Genomic DNA, 21203 nt, shown 5'->3' on the forward strand with positions numbered 1-21203 from the left:
GTTTGAAATCGTCCAAAAATATGTTTTTTAAACCTCAAAAAATGATAAATATTTTTTCATAATTATTCACAAATCTAATTATAATTAGTTAAAATATTTAAATTAACTAAAAAGTATTCAAAATAACAAATAAAACAAACTACAAAAATATTTTGAATACTCTAAAATATCTAAATCACTTCAACATATATAAAAACATCAACACATTTAACTAATTTCGGATATCTTCGGATCCTAGTTTGGATTTTGGTTCGGTTCGTTTTATAACCAAACCCCAAAATACTAAGTTTATAAGTCTCGTTCGGATATTTTTGTATAACAGTTTGGATCCGGTTTCGGTTTTTCCAGTTCGGGTTTAGGTAGGATTGGAGTAAAAACGCCCAGGCCTACTAGTTAGTAGCTTAGTGAGTAAAATTAGGTTCTAAGATGATAATCGCTTCTAAGTAATACTTTTCACTAATTCTCAGCTTACTGATGTTGACACTGTTACTTCTTCAGGCTCCAAATCTAGTTTACTTCCATGGAAACTTCATTAAAACTCATATGAAAAAGTACAGTACAATGGTTTGGTTCGGCAGGACATAACCAAATTATACAATTGAAAGAAACACAAGTCTGTATCCAAATACAGTTAGCCCAAGGAAGGAAGAACTGGAGATTATTATTTGAAGGGACACAGTTAGTTAGTCCCTAGTGCCCATTCTCGCAGCGGTTGTCTGAGCTCTCAAGTATATCTTGAATGAACTTAATGAACGAGCAGAGTCCACCAAAGAAGTTATGATCAATCACACCGTTTCCATCAAGAACATGCGCAAAATCCACCAGCTTCACTTGTGCCCTCCTCTCATCATCACCCCCTGATTCATTCTCATAAACCATCAAGATCGAGCAAGAGTTGAAATGGTAAAGCGTCTGCGTCTCAAACCACGCCTTAAGCTCCAGCAACTTCTCCAAGATCCCATTAGAACCTCCGTAAACTTCTGACGCATATGCACAGTCCGGTACCGAGTCAGCAGAGGGGTTTGACGAAACAAACTTCCTTAAAGCCATTCTAGCACCATCAACTTTATACGCAAGAACAACCCTCTTGTCTGGTCTCCAGAACCTCGACTCCTGGCAGTCGAAAATCTTCAAACCCGAAACCCTGAACCCCAAATAAACCGTGGTGGTGGCACTATCTTTCTTTATACATTTGTTAAAATACTCTTCGGACACGTCAGGGTACCAAGTCCTAGACCCAATCTTAACATCCATAACCGAAGGCTTCACGTAACCCGAAACAACGTCTTCAAGAACCATGTGTGGAAGCTTGCCTGATCCATCAGAGGCTTCAGCCAGCTGAACGCCGTGGTACACAGGGAAGTATCCACGGATGTGGTCAGGAACGTTCTTGTTGGAGGAGAAGGACTCGTAGAACTTAGCCTCGTTTTCGCCGCGAGCATCGCCTTGAAGCGGCTTGTAGAATCGTCCTCGGTCGTCTACGAGGGGGCCTAGCTTCCCATCTTTGGCGATGTGGCCGGCTACTTGGTGTTCAGGGACCTTGAGCATCTTTTCTGCAACGCGCACACACAGTGATCTGAAAGAGTAACAAAATCGGATCATTGATGTTGTAAAGTTTCATCCTTTAACCAAACGCAGAGTCCAGATACGATGTCGTTTTTAGAGAGATTATCATATAGTATAACAGAGTTCCTCGAGTTCATCGAAGAAGTAGAGAAAATGAAACAAACCCAGAATCATACCATCAATGATAAATAAATTGAAATCTTTAAAAAGGTAAAAAAGCGTATCGAAAAGTTAAAAACTTTCGATTAAAATATGAATTGAATTTTAAAAAAATGCGATCTTTGTTAACTGAGTTGGAGCAAGACGAAGAACATCCATCAAAGATTAATCGAAGAGCATTGAGGAATAAAACATTACCAAAGAAATCTCCACGGAGAGAGAGAGAATCAAACAATGAGCAAAGACGGAACAACAAGTTGTGTGATTGTTGTAACGAAGAAAAAAATGCTAAGCTATCTTGTCGGAAAGACGAATAACTGGATCAATTCTCTTTATGAAATTGGTTTAAGTGCTAAACCGGACTCGTGATAAGAAAATTAATCTAAACCGGGTTTTAGAGAACCGGTTTGGATTCTTTTTTGGGTAATTGTTGTAATTGGTCGGAATATTAAACCGGATTCGTGGTGAGAAAATTAATCTAAACCGGGTTAGAGAAAACCGGTTTGGTTTATTCTTTTAATTCGGAAACCGGTTTGAGTAAATCATCGGATGATCTTTTAAAATTGGCCGTCATCTCCTACCTCCGGCTGGCGAAATTAGGGTTTTGGTAATGGTTTCTAATTCGATTCAATTCTTTGATTATCTTTTTAATTCAATCATCCATGGTTCTGGGTTTTTGAAAAAACCCTAACTTTCGAGGTCATTGTGCATAAATGTATCGTCTTTGTATTCCAGAATCTGTGGAAGCTTTGCTGATATCAATCAAATGGGTCGTTTCAAAAACGTAAGTGGAAACACATCTTTGATGAGTTTCTCTGTATTCACTGTGTTTCTAACACTTTGTGATGAAATTAGAATAAGAAGGGTAGGGTCAATGTGAAGCCTATTGCGATGAAGAAGAACAATCAAGCGAATGTTGATCACGTCACCGGTGACAAGATCCCAAAAAGCTTCGTCTTTTCGAGGACGAAGCTTCCTGGCTCTGTCAAACAGCTTCAGATGGATTTGAGGAAGCTCATGCTTCCCTACACTGCTCTCAGTCTTAAGGTCAAGGGTTTTAATATATGTTTGGAGGGTTTGTGATTTGAGTGACCATTTACTGATGCAAAAGCTGTTAACCTTTCACAGGAGAAGAAGAGGAACACTTTAAGAGACTTTTTGAATGTATCAGGACCAATGGGTGTTACTCATTTCCTCATGCTAAAGAAAACAGCGTCTGCGTTGTCTCTGAGAGTAGCGAGAACCCCTCAGGGTCCTACTCTCACGTTCAAGATTCATCAGTACTCGTTAGCTTCGGATATAGCTCAGTCTCAGCTTCGGCCTAGATGTCCTCCAGATCTTTTCAAGAACCCCCCTTTGGTAATCAATCTCAGTATCTCTTAGTTACTTCCGGTTTGGTTTTGCTAACAGTTGAGGGTGTTGTCTTTGTTTAGATTGTACTTTCTGGATTTGGCACTCAGGAGCTGCATCTGAAGCTAGCAACGATCATGTTTCAGAACATATTCCCAGCTATTGATATCAACACTGTAAGTTTGTTTGTGCTTTTTATTATTACTGGTTGTAAACTTGTTTTCAGCTAATTTGATTGGGAAATAATATGTCTGTCAGGTCAAGCTCTCTACATGTCAGAGATTAGTACTCTTGAACTACAACAAAGACACAAAACTCATTGATTTTCGGCATTATTCCATAAGGCTTCAGCCTGTAGGAGTGTCTCGTAGGCTCAGAAAGTTTGTGGAAAAGCATGAGGTTCCTGATCTTAGGAATCTGCAGGATGTTAGTGATTTTGTCACCAAGTAAGGATCTTATTTGATTCCAGTGTGAAATGATTATTGTGATTGTTTGGTGGATTTTATTTTCAGGGCTGGGTATGGATCAGAGAGCGAAGGAGATGAAGAAGCGGCTACAGTGACACTATCATCTGATCTAGGCAGAGTTAATAGGGGGTCCACAAAGAGTGCAGTGAAACTGCAAGAGATTGGACCGAGGATGACTATGCAGCTAGTTAAAGTGGAGGAAGGGTTGTGTTCAGGTGGAATCATATTTGATGAAAGCGGTAAATGCTATTCTTATCCCCCACATTGTGTGTTTTAAAAAAAAAAAAAATCTTGTCTACCACTGGTTGCAGCATCTTGATATTGTTTTATATGGGCTTGTTTTAGAAAATGTGGATGAAAGGACAGCCAAGAAGAAGCAAAATGAAGATGGCGATGAAGAGGGTAGTGGAGAAGAAGGTGAAGAGGGTAGTGAAGAAGATGGAGAAGACATGGATGAAGATCTTGAAGATTGAGACTTGAGATAAAAGCAAGTTTTGTTCTGTGTGTTACACTATAACTATGTGGGTCTTTAGATGAGACTTGAGATAAAGCAAGTTTTGTTCTTTGAATCTCTTAAGTTGACATCTATTGTCGGGCTAAATATACACGGTTAGACTCTACTTGGTCGTTTAAAACGTAAATACGTTTGAAATCATTAAAATGGTGACGTTTGAATAATTTAAAATAAATTTGATTTATGGTACCCTCAAATGTTTATATATGTAGCGAGTTAATTGCACAACGTGTGTAAGCAGGTAATGTACAGTTAGGAAACTAAATAAGGGATCAAACTTCCCTAGTTTCATATATACTTGCTTTAATGTGAAGTTATCGTTTATGCAATTTTCTCCAAAAATCATATATTAATTTTAGCTTGTTATTTTTTTAGGAAAAATGGCCAATTCATATATAAACTAATTGTTCCGGTTTTTTTACACACGAATTTTTAAATAATGCCAAAAACTACATGAACAGCGGAAAAAAGCTTATTTCCCTCTATTTTTTTCACACAAAAACTTTTAATCTATACCAAAATCCACATGAACAATTCTATTTTTTAAATTACATACATAAATTATCGATTTTAGACTAATTCTCCTGAAACATGATAAAAACAAATGTCTATTCAACTCGGATGAATCTACAATATCAAATGTTTCCTCTCAAATTAGTGGAAAGTAAACGATAAAAATAAGTTTTATCTTAATATATGCTACAAAGAAAAACACAAATAAAAGCAAAAACAACATAACCTTTCCTTTCAAACACCTTTCTTCTCATTCTAAAACACTTTTTTTCTAATTATCACGTCTCGGTTGCCTTTTGCGGGGAGCAGCGGTTTCTTCCTTATTCTCTGACTCATCTCCACTCTTTGAGCTCTCTCCTACTTCTGGTTTCTTCTTCTCCACACTCGCCGCCGGTGCCGCCTGTAACAAACCATTTTCATTTCTTTAGCTTTTTCACTTAATTCCATATTTCACAAAATCCGCAAAACAATAAAATTACCTTTTTGCCACCGAAGATAAGCTTGATGAAGAGCGAGAAGAATACAACAACAATGGAGACTAGGACACCAATTGTTAAGTTTGGTTGTTCCTCAGCTTTCTCAATCAGTTCCTACAAAAACGACACCATTTTCAAAATCCCTTTAGGTCTGAGTCATCATCATCATAACATGATGCATGGTTTAAATGAGGGAAGAGAGCTTACCGTGATCTTAGACTTGTAGGCACTTAGGAAAGAAATGTCTGCAACCTTGTTCAACAGATCGAACACAACCTTCTGCAACATCATTCACATATATAAGTATTTATACAAGAAGCCATATGTATATATTAATAAAACTTTGATTCTGTTGGAAGATTAATTTACCTGGTAGCTCTTGAGACCATCTGCAGATTCAGCAGCCTTCTCTTCCTCCTTTTGTTTCTCTTTCTCAACATCGAACTTAGGCTTCCACGTTGTCTGTCTGTAACTCTCAGCGACCTTCTCGTCTTTCGCTATCAAAATGTTGTCAAACAAGATACCGTCTTGCATCGTCCAGATCTCTATACCGATAGCTGCAATGGGTTCGTAATCAGGTCTGTCTAGCTCAAAGTAGTCAGGGTTAGGGATGTCTCTGGGCTTCCAGATTCCCTTGTAAGCAGGGTTATCTATCATAGGTGCACTCCATTTGCCCTTGTAAGCAGGGTTCTTCTTCATCGGTCTCTTCCATTCACCGCATCCTGGTGCTGCTTCACATTTGGGGTTGTTAATCTTTGGTGCCTCCCACATACCATCTTCCTCATCATCCCAATCTTCAGGTTTGGTTGCCTCTGGGTCGTCCACCTCCTCAGGCTCATCGTCTAACCATCCTTCGGGTTTCTCGGCTTCTTCATCTTCTATCTCCATCGGTGCTTCCTCGTCCCAGTCGTCAGGCTTCACAGCGTTAGGGTCAGGGATCTTGGCTCTCTCATCCCAGTCTTCTGGTTTCTTGTCTTCAGGGTCGGGGATGGTCTTGTCAGGGATCAAAGCAGGCTCAAAGTCTTCCCCAGAGAGTAAGTTGGCCTTCTTCTTCTCCTCTCCATCAACCAAAATCCTAACCTCGTTGTCTGGCTTCAAGATGGCGGTGTAGACATGGGAAAGCTTGTCATAAGGAACAGAGGGTGGGAACTTGAGATGGTGCTCAACGTACTCGCCGCTCTTGGGGTTCTTGTGTTTCAAGATGAAATGAACTTTGTTCGTAGCTCCACACTTGTCGGGTCCAAACATGATAGAGTAAGGAGATTCACTATCGAATCCCTCAGGTGTCCATCCAGCTTCCTGAGGACGGAGGTACTTCAAGTAAGCACCACCGCACTCAAGCCCTTCCTGGAAACGAACCTCGTACTGAAGAACAATGGTTCCGTCCTTGAGGTTTAGTGGCTCGTCGAGAACTTTCACTATACCATACTTACGAGCCTTCTCGCTTACGAGAAGTCCATAATCATCATGTCCCTCACTCTTCTCATGCTTCCACACACCTGAAAACAAATAAAAGTGGCCTTAACAAAGAAGCTTCAACGAAAAGTGGGACAATCATCAGCAACACCTCAGGTTCAACAACAAGAGCAAGATTCAAGTGTTAAACACACACAAAAACATCCAGATTTTGCATTATAAGATCAACCATTCAACATCATAACGTGAGATGACGAATTACACTACTACTAAGTCAGATTTGATTCAACATTCTCGATTAGATTCCCCTATACGTTGAGTGCAACACATTACAGCTCAGTTGATTCAAACTTCACATCAACATTCTCGATTTGATTCCTCTATACGTATAGATCATTCAAATTCCTAATCAAGACGCAGATCGAAACAGTGAGAGTGTAAAGATATACAACAATACCTTCGTAATCGCCATTCTTCGAGACGATCCAGCGACCATCAAACGCCTCATCGAACGATTCATACAACACCTGAACAAGAAAAAACGAAACTCAGATCTAAAATCTTCAGATCTACTAAACATTTCACCGAGATTACCGTTTGATCGTCGCAGTAGCAAAGCTTCTGGAGAGAAACGAAAGCTAAGATAAGCAAAACGGCGGAGAATAGCTGCCGGTCTCTCATCATCGGGAATCTTAACGGCCGTTCACCGGAGAGTAGATCGGAGAAAGAGCAGAGAGGATGTAATTTTCGAGAAAACTCTGAATAATAATTATATATTCAATTCCCGTAGACCCGGTGGAGTACTGGGGTGTGTCAATCCGTTGTCTCCACCAATGAAACGGTTCGCCACGCGATGGTGGCCAATTATAACGCGCCACGTCGATTAAAAATACGTGTGTAGTTTACACGTGCGCATTACGGCTAGTTTATGATAGTTATTGGGCTGGGCCTACTAAAGAACTTGAGAGTCTCTAATGGAAAGTGAGTTTCTAACTCTATATGTACATGCAATTCAAAATTTTATAATTGGTATATTAGAGTTAATTAAATTGGGCATTTGTTTAGTAATCTTTTTTTAACGTCTCATTAATTATATTATTACAACGATAAAAAATATTATATGCACTTTGCACGTGTGACTGCATCATTCTGAGCCGTCCTATAAGATCCATGTTTGATGATACGCCATGCACCACGCTAAAGACCTCTTGTAACCATTTTTCTCCAGCATAATTTGCGTTTTCGTTTTAAACTCCAGACCTCATAGTGTGGATGCATTAATGAACTCTTAATCAAACTACTGGACTGGAGGTTTAATTTAGTTTTTGTTTACTTATTATTTAGGGCATTACAAAACTTTGAAAATTATTTAATCCACAATTAGTGTTTCAAAAAAAAAGAAATTTAATCGACAATTCTACATTTCTACTACCACAATTCTATATGCTTTATAAGAATTAACATTTATATTTATCACTTTGAAAATTATTTAATCGATAATTCTACATTTCTACTACCACTTGCCTGGTCGTTACGCTGCTCTTATCAATCTCGCCATACATTAAATTTGTACGTCAAATAATTCACGAGAATTGAGCTTGCCCACTTCATTGTTTCGCCATGCATAAAACGTAACGTACATCATTCTCTCAACATGCAGTTATTTTAATACTAAACGTCTACTATAATTAGTTTTCGTGAGGCTAAACTTCCGAATAGAAAATGGGTGTATTGCCTGGATTTGGTAGCTGGATCAACCAGAACAGTCAACAGCCTCTTAAGGTCAGCTTCATATCCATCAATCATAGGACCCGAGGATGTCAAAATATTAAATATATACCCGAGGATGTCAAAATATTAAATATATATATATATATAGAAACACTACATTTTATTCTGTTTGTTGTACGTAGGCCGAGTCCAAGAGATCTGAAAATGTCGACTCAGAGGAAGACGATTTTAAATTTCCTGATAAGATCTACTATGATTTAAAGGAGGAGCAGAAGCAAAATGATCTTTGGCATGAAGCAGAGAAGAAGCATCCATGGCATAATGCATCTCCTAAGATCAAGGTATCAGAGAAATATCACCCCAGACAAAATACAATACCCAAAAAAAAATTTTGCCTCGGTAGAAGCAAGAACAAAGATCCTTTAAAAAGTTCTTATGTTTTTGATGTTTGAAGGTGACACATGAAAATGGTTTTTACCATATGAACATAGAATTGACCGTAGGGTTGGCTCCTGAATTGCTCTACAGCATTTTGATTGATCCAGGAAGTGGTACATTTCGCGATTTGCGCAAACGGCGCAACCTTATGGTTTCTTTTCTAATCATAAAATGGTTTCATTGTGGTATATATTACATACAGCAATAATACCTCAGACTATGATTTTTGTTTTATGAAGGAAAACAAATCAAGAAAGGTTTTGTTTGAGAATGGTCCGAGGCAAATGACAAGGGTGGAGAAATCTGTGGCTTGTAATGTATTTGGCGTGTATATACCTATCTCGATGAATCTAATCGTCGATGAAAACAGAAAAGATCTTATGGTAAGAAGAGCTTCTCTCACAAGAAACAACCACTTTTGTTTTTGTATTGGTGGAACCTAATTAACTCAGGTAATTTCTCTTTTGCGTATTGTGGACAGACACAATATAAGAAAGAGAAAGTAAGATTTATGAAAGCATTCGAGGGTAATTATAAAGTGGAGCCTATCTTTGTAGATAAAGAACGTTTGTGCAAAAAGAGGATACCAATGACTCGAGAAGAGTATAAAAAATGTAGTGGTGGCCAAGGAAAGGTTGCGTCAAAACTGACAATAGACCAATACTATCAGCCATATTCTCCTTTCAATCTACCGCCGCTTTCTTGGTTCATCCGTGGGATGACCGTCAAAACCTCCAAATCTCTGCTTGCACAGGTTCAGGACACGTCTATTGCAGTGCGAACGGCTACGCCAATGCCAAAGGAGACAACAAGTAACAAAGATGAAAAACACTAGAGCCTAAATGAACATACACAAATACATGTTTTAAAAATTAATAATATTCTCAAAAGTAAAAGAATACACTCCAACAAACAAAATATGTTAATTTGTTAAATAAGAAAATATATAATAATAAAATCCAAATTCAGTTTAAAAATATAAATATATTTAGCGTGTAAAAAACACATCAAATATTATATTATACTAAATTTTAAAAATTATTTATCAGAATTCGGAAGCAAACACTAACCTCAATGAACATGGCTTCTTAATTACTTTTTCTCTTGATTAAAATACATATAAAATGAAAAGTCTCCATCCGGTTGTAAGTTAATTTGTGTGGTCTGCTTGCATTGTTCTTGGGTTGCTTAGTGTTTTTTTTTTAACGTTGGGTTGCTTAGTGTTTCATCTGAGTTTTATGTTCGTAATGCTGTTTTCTTCTTGGATTAAGATCTATTTTGCTTTGTGTCTTATTAGAAGTCAGTGTAAGTTTGGTTGTTTCTCTTGTTCAGGGCTCTGTTTCTGGAGAATGTATGTATTCTTCTTGTTTAGTTTCCGAGATTGTCCTTTCATCCTCCAGCTATGTATTCCTTCGTGTTTTAGTTTCATGAAAAATCTAGATGACCAAAAAAAAAATCACCATCCAATCAAATTAAAATAATTTTGTAAAATATTACCTATGAACAATAAATAAGCAATTTTTATTTAACATATAGTTGGATAATCCCTTATATACTAAAGCGCAAGTCGTCTAACAAATCAAATATTGACATATGTAAAAGTTTTTTAAAAAATTAAAAAAACAATTGACAAGTGGAAAAGTTAAAAAGAAAATACAATTGAATTTTTCTCTGCAGCTCCTATCCAATTCCTATTTTTTCTCAAATTGTTTTAAAATAAACAAATTCAAAAAAGAAAGCATGAAGAATAAAAATGCAAAAGGCTAAACGTTCCAGCTTCCGTGTTAGTTTAATTTTGTTTTTGTGTTAGTTTAATTTTTTACTAGAAAATTAGAAATCAAAAATATTCTCTCAATCCACATCGATGGACGGTTCTTCTCTACATACCTCCACGATCTAGCAATTCCTGAATAACTACCACCACTATATCATTTATATTTGTGCATGGTTATTCTGTTATTGATTATCGCTTATGAAACATGTTTTCTCTCCTTCTCTAATCCAGTAATCTACAAATTAGATTTGGACATGCAACCCTTCTTCTCAAAGGAAAATTCTTAATTCATATCATAATTTTATCTTATTTTACGGACTCTCCATTAAATCTCTTTAGATCTCACTCTTTTCTATACTTCTACTATAATATTTATCTATCAAGCCTCACTCACTCACATGCAATGTTTTCTTCGAAAAACTCAAGGTTATACTTTCTCATCATGTACCCGATTCTTTAATTGTAAATGTGCTAATGAAGAGGAAACACCAGACTAGAAAATTGATCATTCTTTTCTTTTGGTGCAGTGTAAGAACGAGAATGTGCTTTATATGGTGAGTGGAAATTCTCAGAAGCATGTGCGGCTGAGCAGCATGGGATACTTTAAGCTGACAAATTTATATTATTTAGTCATGTACTTTTCAGACGTTGGATTGGTTCTATATTCATTTTGATTTTTGAGCCGGCTTCCGTGGAAAATTCAGATTTTTTTGGAATGGCTTGAGTGAAACCTTGAGTGGCACAAGACAGATTGAAAGATAACCCCGCCTACGAATGAATAGGAGATTGTAGCCCCCCTTCATCTTAAGCGCTCTTCCTCAACTATTTAACATTCTGACTTTTGTAAACTTTGCACGTTGCAACATATTCAATTGGGTTTTGTATGACTTTCAGGTTACCATGATGTTGAATCTATTGGAATTGATGAATTGACAGTTCCATGTGTCATACACTTTTACGTATCAGTCATCTGAACTTGCTTCTTTAATTTCTTATTTCCAACAAGAACATGGAATTTCTTATCAGTGAATTTTTGTTTGTTTATGTCAATATCTTGCGCAAATGTCTTATTTCAAAGTTCTCTCTAATGCTGGTCTTCAAAAATCTCTATTTATTTTGTAGCAATTGCATTTTAGTAGAAATTATGTTACATGACTAATAAATAATGACTGCAGATTTCAAAAGATGTAGAAATAGTAGAAAATCTGTCCGTAGAAAAGACTCCTTTATCTAATACTCCAATCAATTTTTTCCGTACGTAGTACGAGTAGCATAGTAGTTATTAATAAATCGTTTACGGAATTCAAAAGCTAGATTGCATGATATAAATATATTAGTAAACAAACTATTAGACTAAAATGGATTCCACAATCTTGTTTTGTTTATATGAAAGGAAGAAGAGATCTCCTATAATTTTTTATGAAGTTATATAACATTTTTACCTTAATGGTACAAAACCTCAACGGGAATGTTGAAATTGCATTAACCTCAAAGCTATTGAGAAGCTGCGAAGTGAGAAGCTGCACGGAGCAAAAGAACCAAACATCTAACTATGTTTCCTAATATGTATATGGAGCTTTCGTTTTTTCATATCAATTGTTTCTTGATGCTGAATCACCTTGAAAGGTCACGCGACTAGATCGACTTCATCACGTTGAGGGTAAACCACATCGAGTCTCATCATACTCTTGTACTGGTCAGGCACCGGTGCACCACCTTGCACACACAACTCCACGACCGCAGGAGCTTTCCCATAAAACCTCTGCAAGCTATTGTCAAGAGCAGAAGAATCTGGATCCCGAACATGCCACACATAGTTTGGACCGACCACGTCGTCAATAGTCGCTTCTTGCCACGCGTGCATTCCGTCTCGCATCTGATGCTTTGTCGCTTTACACATCTTCACTTTGTGTCCCTTGGGACCCACTTGAACCTCTGGACAGTAACCACAAGTCCACACTTTGTATTTCTCCATCAGTTCCTTGACCCCTGTGACCATTTCAAACCATGAATCCATTGTCTTAACGCTTAACTCCTTCAAGCTCTTCTTCTCTGTACTGTAATGATCATCTTCTTGTAAAGGTGTAGCCGTGCTAACACTAGTAACTGCGGTTTCTGAGTTCCTGTTGTTGACTTCCTCGAAATCTACGATCCGTCCTTCGATGCTGTAAACAGGTTTCGCTCTACGCTTTGCTGGGAACTTCTCGAGGTCTACGCCTGCCTGTATGCATAACTCAAGAACCGCAGAGATTCTAGGGACGGTGAACCTCTCGTCGTGGATGACTCTCGGTTTGACAGCACGGTCGTAGAGGTGGAAACATTTTGGGAACAAGACAACGTCGCTAGCTCTTCCTTTGTTCCATACATGAGTGGCGCTTCTTGAACCGCTCCCGGGGCCTGTGCAAGTCCTGATTCCATGACCTTCCTTGCCAATGTGAACCTCAGAGCAGAATCTGAGAACAAAGAACCCTCTTAACTCCGGAATTTAAACTCTAAAACTAGATAAAACCGACTAAAGTCACTGTTTTTCACAAAATAAAACTAAAGTCTGTGATTTCATTTTAAACAAACACATTACTATAACACAAAACATGCAAATGCAACAAATGTATTGAGGCTAACTCTGTTGTCTCAGCTCAAAAACAAGAATACCACATCACACCGATACAAGAACTCGATATTACAATCTCATATAGATACATAACCTAAAGATCCATTCATGATCTCGTGAATCAGAGAGACTCATCACGCCTCTCTCACAACTCTCATCTTTCTTATGCATATACTTACCAAGACCTCTAATAGAAGACACTCTGCGTGAAACAGAGACTTCTCTGACTACGCCTCCCTCACAAGTCCCAACACTCATCTCTCTCTCATGCATACTCATCGAAACCTCTAACAGGAAACACTCTGAATGAAATAGAGACTCCTCTGTCTACTATCTCACTACCTATCAGCTAACTCAGTTGTTTCAGCTCAAGAACAACAACACCAATATCAAACTATATCTAGCTCAAAAATGCTTAACTGCTTCACGGATCAAATTGAGCAACAATCCATATGATTCCAGAATCTAAGCTAAAACGGATTGTATCTCTCGGAGATGATTCATATATACCTGCAGCGATGAACAGAGACATGGTGATGGATGATTGCAGAGAGCCCGGAGAGTAACGAGGCGCGGCAACGGTGAACTCTGCGAGCCACGTGGACGAGCTCCGGCACGAGCAAACCGTTATCCGGCGGATCTTCAAGTACTCGACAGGGCTGCGATTTTCTGAGCTCTTTCTCCTCCTTGGCGCGACGAATCAGCTCCTTCATCGGAGTGGGATAAGGCTTCCTCTCCGATTTATCCTTCCGAGGCTTGGGCACGTCGGCGTAGAGAGGATCGTCATCGGTGGCTTTTGAGCAGGGGAAGTCGAGATTGATTAGGGGTTTGATGGAAGAAGATGAGAAGCGCGTTTTGCTGATTACGGAGAGTGAGATTTGCGTGATCCGCTTTCTTCTCTGCATGTTTCTACTATAGTTTTCTCAAACGGATACAAAATGCATACAAGGTGTTCGATGAAATTCCCCCAATGCTTGATTTAGGAGCATGAGCATTTGGTCTTTTATTTCTTTTGTTCTAGTTGTTCGGGTATATAGACATTAAGAACTAGGCATGCCGGGTTGGGATGGTAGTGTTTCGGTTCGACTAAAATTTTGCCGAAATGAACCGTACAAAAAAATTTGGTTCGGTTTAGTATTCGGGTAGTTCAGTTTTTAAAAAATTTAGCGAAACTAACTGAAGTTTTTTGGTTTCGATTATATTTCGGTTAACATTTTGAATAAAATTGGTTAAATTCGGTTAGTTTAGTTAATTTGATTCAAAGTTTGGTTGCTTTGGTTAGTTCGGTTCAAAATTTTAAGTAGTTTGGTTAGTTTGATTCGGAATTTTGGTCAGTTCGTTTTGAAATTTGGTTAACAAAATATAGAAAACATTTTTATTATTGTTCTATTTTTGCGTTACATAGTGAAAACGTGACATTGGTCGAGAATTGGAGAAAGATTTGATTAACCAGTTAAATGTTCTATCGGAGACCAAATTATATTGGATCTACTATATATATTCAATATCCCCATCTTTTGTTGGGCTTTTGAGCCCGAACACTTACGGTCACGTAACAACCATTTAATCAGCAAAATGTCTATCAAGATTGTTCAGAGTTTTAGATAATTGGCAAGGTTCGTTTTGCATTTTCGGGACCGGGAGATTCATTCCACGTGATTTACGATTTTTCAGAAAAAGAGTTGAAATGTTATTAAAATGTTATTTTAAACGAACTGCTACGTTACTATTTATCGAATTTTTTTTTGACAAGGATATCGAAGAGACATTGAATTAAATAATATTGTGTGGGTCTGAAGAAATTCATATGGAGAGGTTATGATGAAGATCCCCACTAGAGTGTGAAGTTTCAAATGATGCATGAATGTTTACCCAGATACATAGTGTGTGAAATGCATGGTTTGACCACGTTTCTTTCTTATTTTGTTTTTACGTAGCTAAACAAAAGTTAGAAAAGTCGACGAGTATAGGTAAACATAAACTCATACTAATAATAACAACAAATCTTTTGTTTAGAATTATAAAACGTGTGTTCTGGTTAATTCCACAACATGTGAAATTATGCTAAGGCCAGGATTTCGAGTTTTTTTTTTTGCATGATAAGGATTTCGAGTTTCAAATTTAAACTTAAATCATTAATGGTTTGTTTCACTCAGATCATTTGGATTAAATGACACCTGGAACGTCTTTGATCATTAAAATGGTAAATACAGTATAGTGTTAATTAATCATGGACAAAGCGATACGCTATCGATGAAACTTGCATTCTAAATCTTTATATATGACTAGTATTGATCCCATGCCTAGCATGGGAGTACTTGTTTTTTTTTTTTTTGGATAAAATGTGAATATTATACCAAAAATTGGAACAAGAGTTGATTTACAAGAGCTTTAACAGTTAGAAGTTACATATGGCTCAAAAAAAATAAAAAAAAACCAAGATAGAACTATGAAGCTTATGAATCGGGTGATCTAGGTGAACCTAAACCATTGAGACAACAATCCTTGGCAACGCTTATGGGGTAAGCGAGCCAGGAGGATGTCTCTGATGGCCCTGTCGACCTTACTAAACAGGGTAGAGGTCGAATCATGGGGGCCTTAGTGTAGTCTGTTGTTCCTTTCTCTCCACAGGTGGAAGACAACCAGCTGAGCAGTGAGTTTCTTTAGCGTTGCTGAGAGGCCTGGAGTAACCGTGAGCATCCAGTTGATAAGAGAAGGCCAGGTGTCAAGACAGAGGGCCTGTTGTCCAAGGCGAGCCAGAACAATGTCCCAGAGCTACAGCGCAGGAAGACGTGGTCCCTAGTTTCCTGTCCAAGTCCACACAAACAGCATGTAGCATAATCACACACACCCCAGGTTACTAACCGTTCTCTTACCGGGAGTCGATTTAGGTTTGCCACCCAAAAGTGAAAAACGTGTTTGGGCACTGCATGTTTGAACCAAACGGCCTTCTCCCAATAAACCTGAGGCGCTGAGAGTCTGATAGATTCCCATGTTTTGGTGATAGAGAAGACATGGGCTCTGTGACTAGATGGTCCCCAGCAATAAGAGTCTGCACTGTCTTCATTGGTAGGTGGATCGATCTCCAGCAAAGTTGCTATCAAGGAAGCAAGGGATGGTGTTCTACAACAGGGCGATGGAGTGATCCAAACCCCGCGTCTAACACCTTCGCTTACAGTGACTGTGATAGGAATTCCAAGCCAACGGGACGATGGAGTGATCCAGTACTTGTTTGCTTACAAATAAAACTTTTTTTTTTTAAAGCCAAACTTCAGTTATATACATTTTAATCATATATAACTAAACTTACATGTATAATTTAGCTTGATTTATCTGGAGATTTGTATACATACTAACACAGATAATTAATTAAACATAAACATATAAGAAAAGATAAATTAGATTCGGTTAAAAAAAATTTACATCGATCTTAAATAGCTTGTTGAATATAATTATTACTTTGAAGCTTTTATGTTTTACCTATTGGTGTATTTTTTTTAATACTTTTCATAATTTTTAATATGCAAGTTATGGTTCTTTAGCCTTTACAAAAATAATATTACAAACCCAATGCAAACAGTAAACTTGGTGGAAGCGTATTTACCTTAACCAAAGCTTTTCTTCTGATTCTACCATGTTTGTTTTCTATCTTCCTTATTTTTTGTTGTTGTCCGCATCTCTTTGTTTTGATCAGATCTCCAGCAATGCAAATCTACCATATCTGTTATTTCTCAAACCTTCTAAGCCATAAACCTGTTTTCATGAAGCTATGTAGTGCTTACCTGTTTTGATGACTATGTAGTGCTTCACATAAACCAACCAAACTGCACAAAAGAGGGGAAATATGGGTGGATGGCATCTGTTTATTTAGATATCAAACTCAGCACTGACTTTTTTATTCTGTTTTGATCGATTGAGAGTTTTTCAGATGTTTGTTTCAAGATCTCATAAATATAGAAGTATAGAAGAATAGATTATGGACAGAAAAAAAATTGTGGGCTTGTGGAATATATCTAGAAACCGTTAAATGGTTATTTTTTAAAAATATTATCTATTTTAATTAACTTTTTAGTTTTGTAAATACTTATGATGTGGCAGGATTTATGATTGTGATTTGTTTTTTCTTTTTAATTTTTTTTACTTTTTATTTTGTAAATTTTTTTCTACATGTTACTATTTGATTCGCTAAACGACTTGCGCGTTACTGTATAAATGATAAAGTCGATAAAGTAATCATAGTTGTTGTATAGTCTAGTTTGGAGTATAATTGTATTTTAATTGTAACTCGAGTTCAAGTTTATGGCGACTATTTAAATAACAATAAGCCGACAACATTGAAGCACTGTCGGTGGGGAAGAGTCCGTATTTACACTATGATTGTTACAGATAGTTAAGAAAATTATTCTTGTCGTATTTTTTTATAATTTGACCCGATCAAATACATATGATTGATATATTTAATCAAAAGGCTGATGGATGACGACGGTTAGAGATAATGAAATAAGTTATTACTAATTGACTTGTTAGTGTGGAAGTTATCTTCTCTGGTGGAGCCATCGGATTAATTTAACACTGAAGATAATCTATATTTTAATTTATCCTATGATTTTAAGTCCATTTGACGTACATGGTCGGCTAAAGTTATGTGTTTTGTCTGTCTTTATGTGGAAATTTCCGAGTCTTTCGAAAAAAAAACATGTATAATGGTATTGGTATTATGTTTGAATCGCATAATTCTATGTTTTATCTGCGGTCAAGATCACAAATTAAGTTTACAATGTATTTATACTAACTTATAAACAAAAGGGTAAAATGGTAAAATGAATGTTTCGGACCACGGCCGCGACCACCCGTTGCATGCGATCAAAGCCTACGAAATCAGCCCACAAGCCGCGACCTCCACATGTCGCGATCATCACTCGCAAAACGCCCTGTCGTTTTCGTCGACGTCTCGCCACGACCATTCCCTGCCCGTGAACACTGCCTGGTGACAAGTATTAAATAAATTAACAAAAATAACACTATGCTTTTACATTGACTACAATCAAAAGATAGCACTATACTTTATTTCCTTAACATTCTAGAAAATCATTTTACATAAACAAGTAAACTAACGGCAATCCGTTGCAAACGATAATACATGTGATTAAAGATGCAGGTAGGTAGGGTGCTTTATATGGCTGGACCGTTTTAAAGTCAGCGTTACGTTTTTTCTTCCAGCTTTAATATATGATACTCACTTTTTCTTCGATAAAGATAAAAATGACATTAACAAAAATTAAAACACAATAATTACAATTAGTCGAAGAAGGTAATAATATAGTAGAGGATAATCCTCTAATATCTATACTATACTAAAAGCAATATATAAAGAGCAGAGAACCTGTCCACGTCATCTAAAAAATTCAACCAATTACAAGTTCCAGTTTTGACATGTCAACTGGATTTACTCAGCAAAATTTTTTGGCGGATCATTCATTTGGGCTAACAAAATATTTAAACGGCCCAAATTAAGCATATAGCCTTCATGTTTTTATTGATTGCTTTTCCCCTTTCTTCCACGATCTGCATCCCTAATTGACTTCTTTAGACTCTAACCTCTAGATGACGATTCATTCACTCTTCAGATATTCCTCCTTCGTTATATATACGATCCGACTTACACGATATTTTTAAGTGTTGATTTTGTCCGCGGAGAGGCTTCTCCGTCACTAGATGAAACAGATCTGAGCTTTGAGGTTATAGAAAATATGGCGAGTTCAGAGGTTTCTACGAAAGGAAATCATCGTGGAGGAATAGAGAAATAGAGAACTTCTCCGCCGCTTTCGCCGGCGGTGAGGCGGAGATAACTCAGTCTAACCGCTCTGTGGGGGCTGAGCGTGTTGGTAAGCCTATGTTTCTGACTTTCATTTGTTTGGTTTTGGTTACAAACTGAGCTGATCTAAGTTTTTTGTTTGCGTAGTCGACCCTGAAGCTGCTCTCTACAAAGAGCTCTGGCATGCTTGTGCTGGTCCTCTCGTGACGGTCCCTCGACAAGATGACCGTGTCTTCTACTTCCCTTAGGGACATATTGAGCAGGTGAGATTTCTTTCCTAGACTCCGATTTGCTTGTGATTTTTTTTTACGTTTGGTTTTATTTTTTTTTGTCGTTTTCTTGATGAGTAGGTGGAAGCATCGAAAAACCAAGCTGGCGGAACAGTAGATGCCTCTCTATGATCTTCCTTCGAAGATCCTTTGTCGAGTCATTAATGTTGATTTAAAGGTAGGCTTCACTTTCGTTGGTAATACGTTTTTTTTTTGTTTTTTGAGTGTTTGAATTATAAGCTAACTTTAAGATTTGTCTATGATTTTGCATTAGTGGTGCTTATGCGCAGATTACTCTTTTTCTGCAACCTATTGTAAGTTATATTTTCTTATGTTCATTTAGTTGGATCGGAGTATAGGATGATCATATTCTTCGAAAATCTGATATATTAATTTTTTTTTTATCTTCCAGCAAGACGAGAATGCAATTGAGAAAGAGGCACCTCTTCCTCCGCCCCCCAGGTTCCAAGTGCATTCCTTCTGCAAAACCTTGACTGCTTCGGACACAAGTACGCATGGTGGATTTTCTGTGCTTAGCCGACATGCTGATGAATGTCTCCCGCCTCTGGTTGGTGCTTTAGTTATATATTGAAAACCAATATTCCTGAATTTTGTTCCAAAATATGCTTTAATTCAATGTTTCCCTTTGTTTCTTCTTTCAGGATATGTCACGTCAGCCTCCTACTCAGGAGTTAGTAGCAAAAAAATTGCATGCAAATGAGTGGCGTTTTAGACATATTTTCCGAGGTAATGGGAATTTGTATGAGTTGCATTATTCTTTATCTTATTTAATTTTCGTTCCCTTAATCTTTTGCGTCACTAAACTCATACCAGGTCAACAACGAAGGCATTTGCTTCAGAGTGGGTGGAGCGTGTTTGTTAGTTCCAAGAGGCTGGTTGCAGGCGATGCATTTATCTCTCTAAGTTTTGTTGGTTTTTGGTTCATGGTATTCTTGATTTGTATCTATATGTTTAGTTGATCTGTAATATCTGGTTCTTCTGCAGGGGTGAGAATGGGGAATTACGTGTGGGTGTAAGGCGTGCAATGCGACAACAGGGAAATGCGAGAAGTTAATGCCTACTCTTCTGAATCCTGTATTTTTTCTTGCTCTGAAACTCCAGTATATTCTCAGTTTATTTGGTTCCCTATATATACGTGGCAGGAAGGCACACAGGTTACAAAGAGAACAGTTTCCTCTTCTTTGTTTCTTTACCAGGAGCGTTGAGATCATATATGATGCAATATTACATATGGTAGCTCAGAAACATTTCCATGAGCTGATCGAGGTAATGAGTTCACCTGCATAGCTGCTAAACCTACCATTTGTCTACTTGCTAACCAAAAAGAGTATTAGTCCCATTATATCTGATGTTGTTTAATATATATGCCCCAGATACAATGGTACCTACAGATGATGTGTGAAAAGCAACTAAAGTTACAAGATACCAGGAGCTCTTCCTCAATGCCTTAATCAAAGCAATGCAATGGCATGTTTACCGCATCAAAATTTGGTTTCAGGACAAACCGTGAACCAAACTGAATCTGCTTTTGTATCAGTGAAACTAAGTCCATTTAACCTTCTTTTCTTTTTCAATTCGAGTACAATTAAGAAAATATTTATCTTGGAAAAATGATTACACATAGAATACAGCGAAGAACCTATATATTTTAGATGTTTCTATACTTAGAGGTGATATAAAGCGCAAAAGTTAGGAATGTGTAAGAGTTTCAATAAGAGAAAATTTTGTTTAAACAAAGAAAGAGAAGACTACTACAAGAAAACAAAAATAACAAGCCACCACAGATAACCATGAAAGTTTAGTAGAGTAACATATAAGGTTATTTTCGTTTGGCTATACATGTTACGTGGGAATTAGTTTAGGTGGTTTGTTGCAACTCAGAGATACAATAATGCCAAATGTGTTATAAGAAAAATATCGTTTCCTTGCTTTAAAGTCCAGGAACACATAGTGAAGATGATTACAAAAACAACTGAAACTTTATATTTATTATAAATATCAAAATAAGTCATTGTTTTGTTTAACACATTTTGACATGCATATCTTAACTTATAAATAATATTAGTTTCATTTACTATACTAG

The 21203-nt window shown here is 37.2% G+C and overlaps 6 protein-coding genes across 22 annotated transcripts; 3 read left to right on the forward strand and 3 right to left on the reverse strand.

Moving 5' to 3' along the window:
* Positions 1 to 506: 506 nt before the first annotated feature.
* Positions 507 to 2072, reverse strand: LOC106451903 (inositol polyphosphate multikinase beta). 2 transcript variants are annotated; one of them, XM_013893889.3, is made up of 2 exons: positions 1924 to 2072; positions 507 to 1576 (listed from the first exon to the last, which is right to left on the reverse strand). In XM_013893889.3, exon 2 carries the CDS (start codon positions 1546 to 1548, stop codon positions 691 to 693), a length of 858 nt encoding a protein of 285 aa, XP_013749343.1. In that variant the 5' UTR covers positions 1549 to 1576; positions 1924 to 2072; the 3' UTR covers positions 507 to 690. The 2 variants fall into 2 exon arrangements, with proteins under 2 accessions (XP_013749343.1, XP_048625743.1); XM_048769786.1 differs by having other exon boundaries at positions 507 to 1553; positions 1924 to 2028.
* Positions 2073 to 2269: 197 nt separating this feature from the next.
* On the forward strand, positions 2270 to 4162 carry LOC106451920 (peter Pan-like protein). 2 transcript variants are annotated; one of them, XM_013893908.3, is made up of 8 exons: positions 2270 to 2332; positions 2461 to 2509; positions 2581 to 2772; positions 2854 to 3084; positions 3159 to 3251; positions 3334 to 3521; positions 3588 to 3781; positions 3888 to 4162. In XM_013893908.3, the coding sequence occupies exons 2-8, from the start codon at positions 2492 to 2494 to the stop codon at positions 4013 to 4015; spliced, it is 1044 nt and encodes a 347-aa protein (XP_013749362.2). In that variant the 5' UTR covers positions 2270 to 2332; positions 2461 to 2491; the 3' UTR covers positions 4016 to 4162. The 2 variants fall into 2 exon arrangements, with proteins under 2 accessions (XP_013749362.2, XP_022567445.2); XM_022711724.2 differs by having other exon boundaries at positions 2300 to 2509.
* A 486-nt stretch (positions 4163 to 4648) lies between these two features.
* Positions 4649 to 7306, reverse strand: LOC106451927 (calnexin homolog 1). Its single transcript, XM_013893920.3, has 6 exons — positions 7056 to 7306; positions 6919 to 6988; positions 5415 to 6544; positions 5253 to 5324; positions 5049 to 5159; positions 4649 to 4969 (listed from the first exon to the last, which is right to left on the reverse strand). The coding sequence occupies exons 1-6, from the start codon at positions 7143 to 7145 to the stop codon at positions 4841 to 4843; spliced, it is 1602 nt and encodes a 533-aa protein (XP_013749374.1). The 5' UTR covers positions 7146 to 7306; the 3' UTR covers positions 4649 to 4840.
* An 804-nt stretch (positions 7307 to 8110) lies between these two features.
* Positions 8111 to 9633, forward strand: LOC111210932. The gene is made up of 5 exons (XM_022711729.2): positions 8111 to 8243; positions 8375 to 8533; positions 8647 to 8781; positions 8870 to 9013; positions 9112 to 9633. The coding sequence occupies exons 1-5, from the start codon at positions 8184 to 8186 to the stop codon at positions 9463 to 9465; spliced, it is 852 nt and encodes a 283-aa protein (XP_022567450.1). The 5' UTR covers positions 8111 to 8183; the 3' UTR covers positions 9466 to 9633.
* Positions 9634 to 11719: 2086 nt separating this feature from the next.
* Positions 11720 to 14040, reverse strand: LOC106451936 (APO protein 3, mitochondrial-like). Its single transcript, XM_013893933.3, has 2 exons — positions 13526 to 14040; positions 11720 to 12857 (listed from the first exon to the last, which is right to left on the reverse strand). The coding sequence occupies exons 1-2, from the start codon at positions 13918 to 13920 to the stop codon at positions 12032 to 12034; spliced, it is 1221 nt and encodes a 406-aa protein (XP_013749387.2). The 5' UTR covers positions 13921 to 14040; the 3' UTR covers positions 11720 to 12031.
* Positions 14041 to 18572: 4532 nt separating this feature from the next.
* LOC125593319 (auxin response factor 2-like) lies at positions 18573 to 20743 on the forward strand. 15 transcript variants are annotated; one of them, XM_048769790.1, is made up of 10 exons: positions 18573 to 18900; positions 18978 to 19093; positions 19181 to 19277; positions 19390 to 19413; positions 19512 to 19667; positions 19762 to 19846; positions 19934 to 20023; positions 20105 to 20194; positions 20263 to 20386; positions 20494 to 20743. In XM_048769790.1, the coding sequence occupies exons 3-8, from the start codon at positions 19218 to 19220 to the stop codon at positions 20134 to 20136; spliced, it is 447 nt and encodes a 148-aa protein (XP_048625747.1). In that variant the 5' UTR covers positions 18573 to 18900; positions 18978 to 19093; positions 19181 to 19217; the 3' UTR covers positions 20137 to 20194; positions 20263 to 20386; positions 20494 to 20743. The 15 variants fall into 15 exon arrangements, 10 of the variants coding, with proteins under 10 accessions (XP_048625747.1, XP_048625748.1, XP_048625749.1 ...); XM_048769791.1 differs by having other exon boundaries at positions 20291 to 20386; XM_048769792.1 differs by having other exon boundaries at positions 20317 to 20386.
* The last annotated feature ends 460 nt before the right edge of the window (positions 20744 to 21203 follow it).

The sequence above is a fragment of the Brassica napus genome, chromosome C9 (assembly GCF_020379485.1).
Source record: "Brassica napus cultivar Da-Ae chromosome C9, Da-Ae, whole genome shotgun sequence".
Lineage (NCBI taxonomy): Eukaryota > Viridiplantae > Streptophyta > Magnoliopsida > Brassicales > Brassicaceae > Brassica > Brassica napus.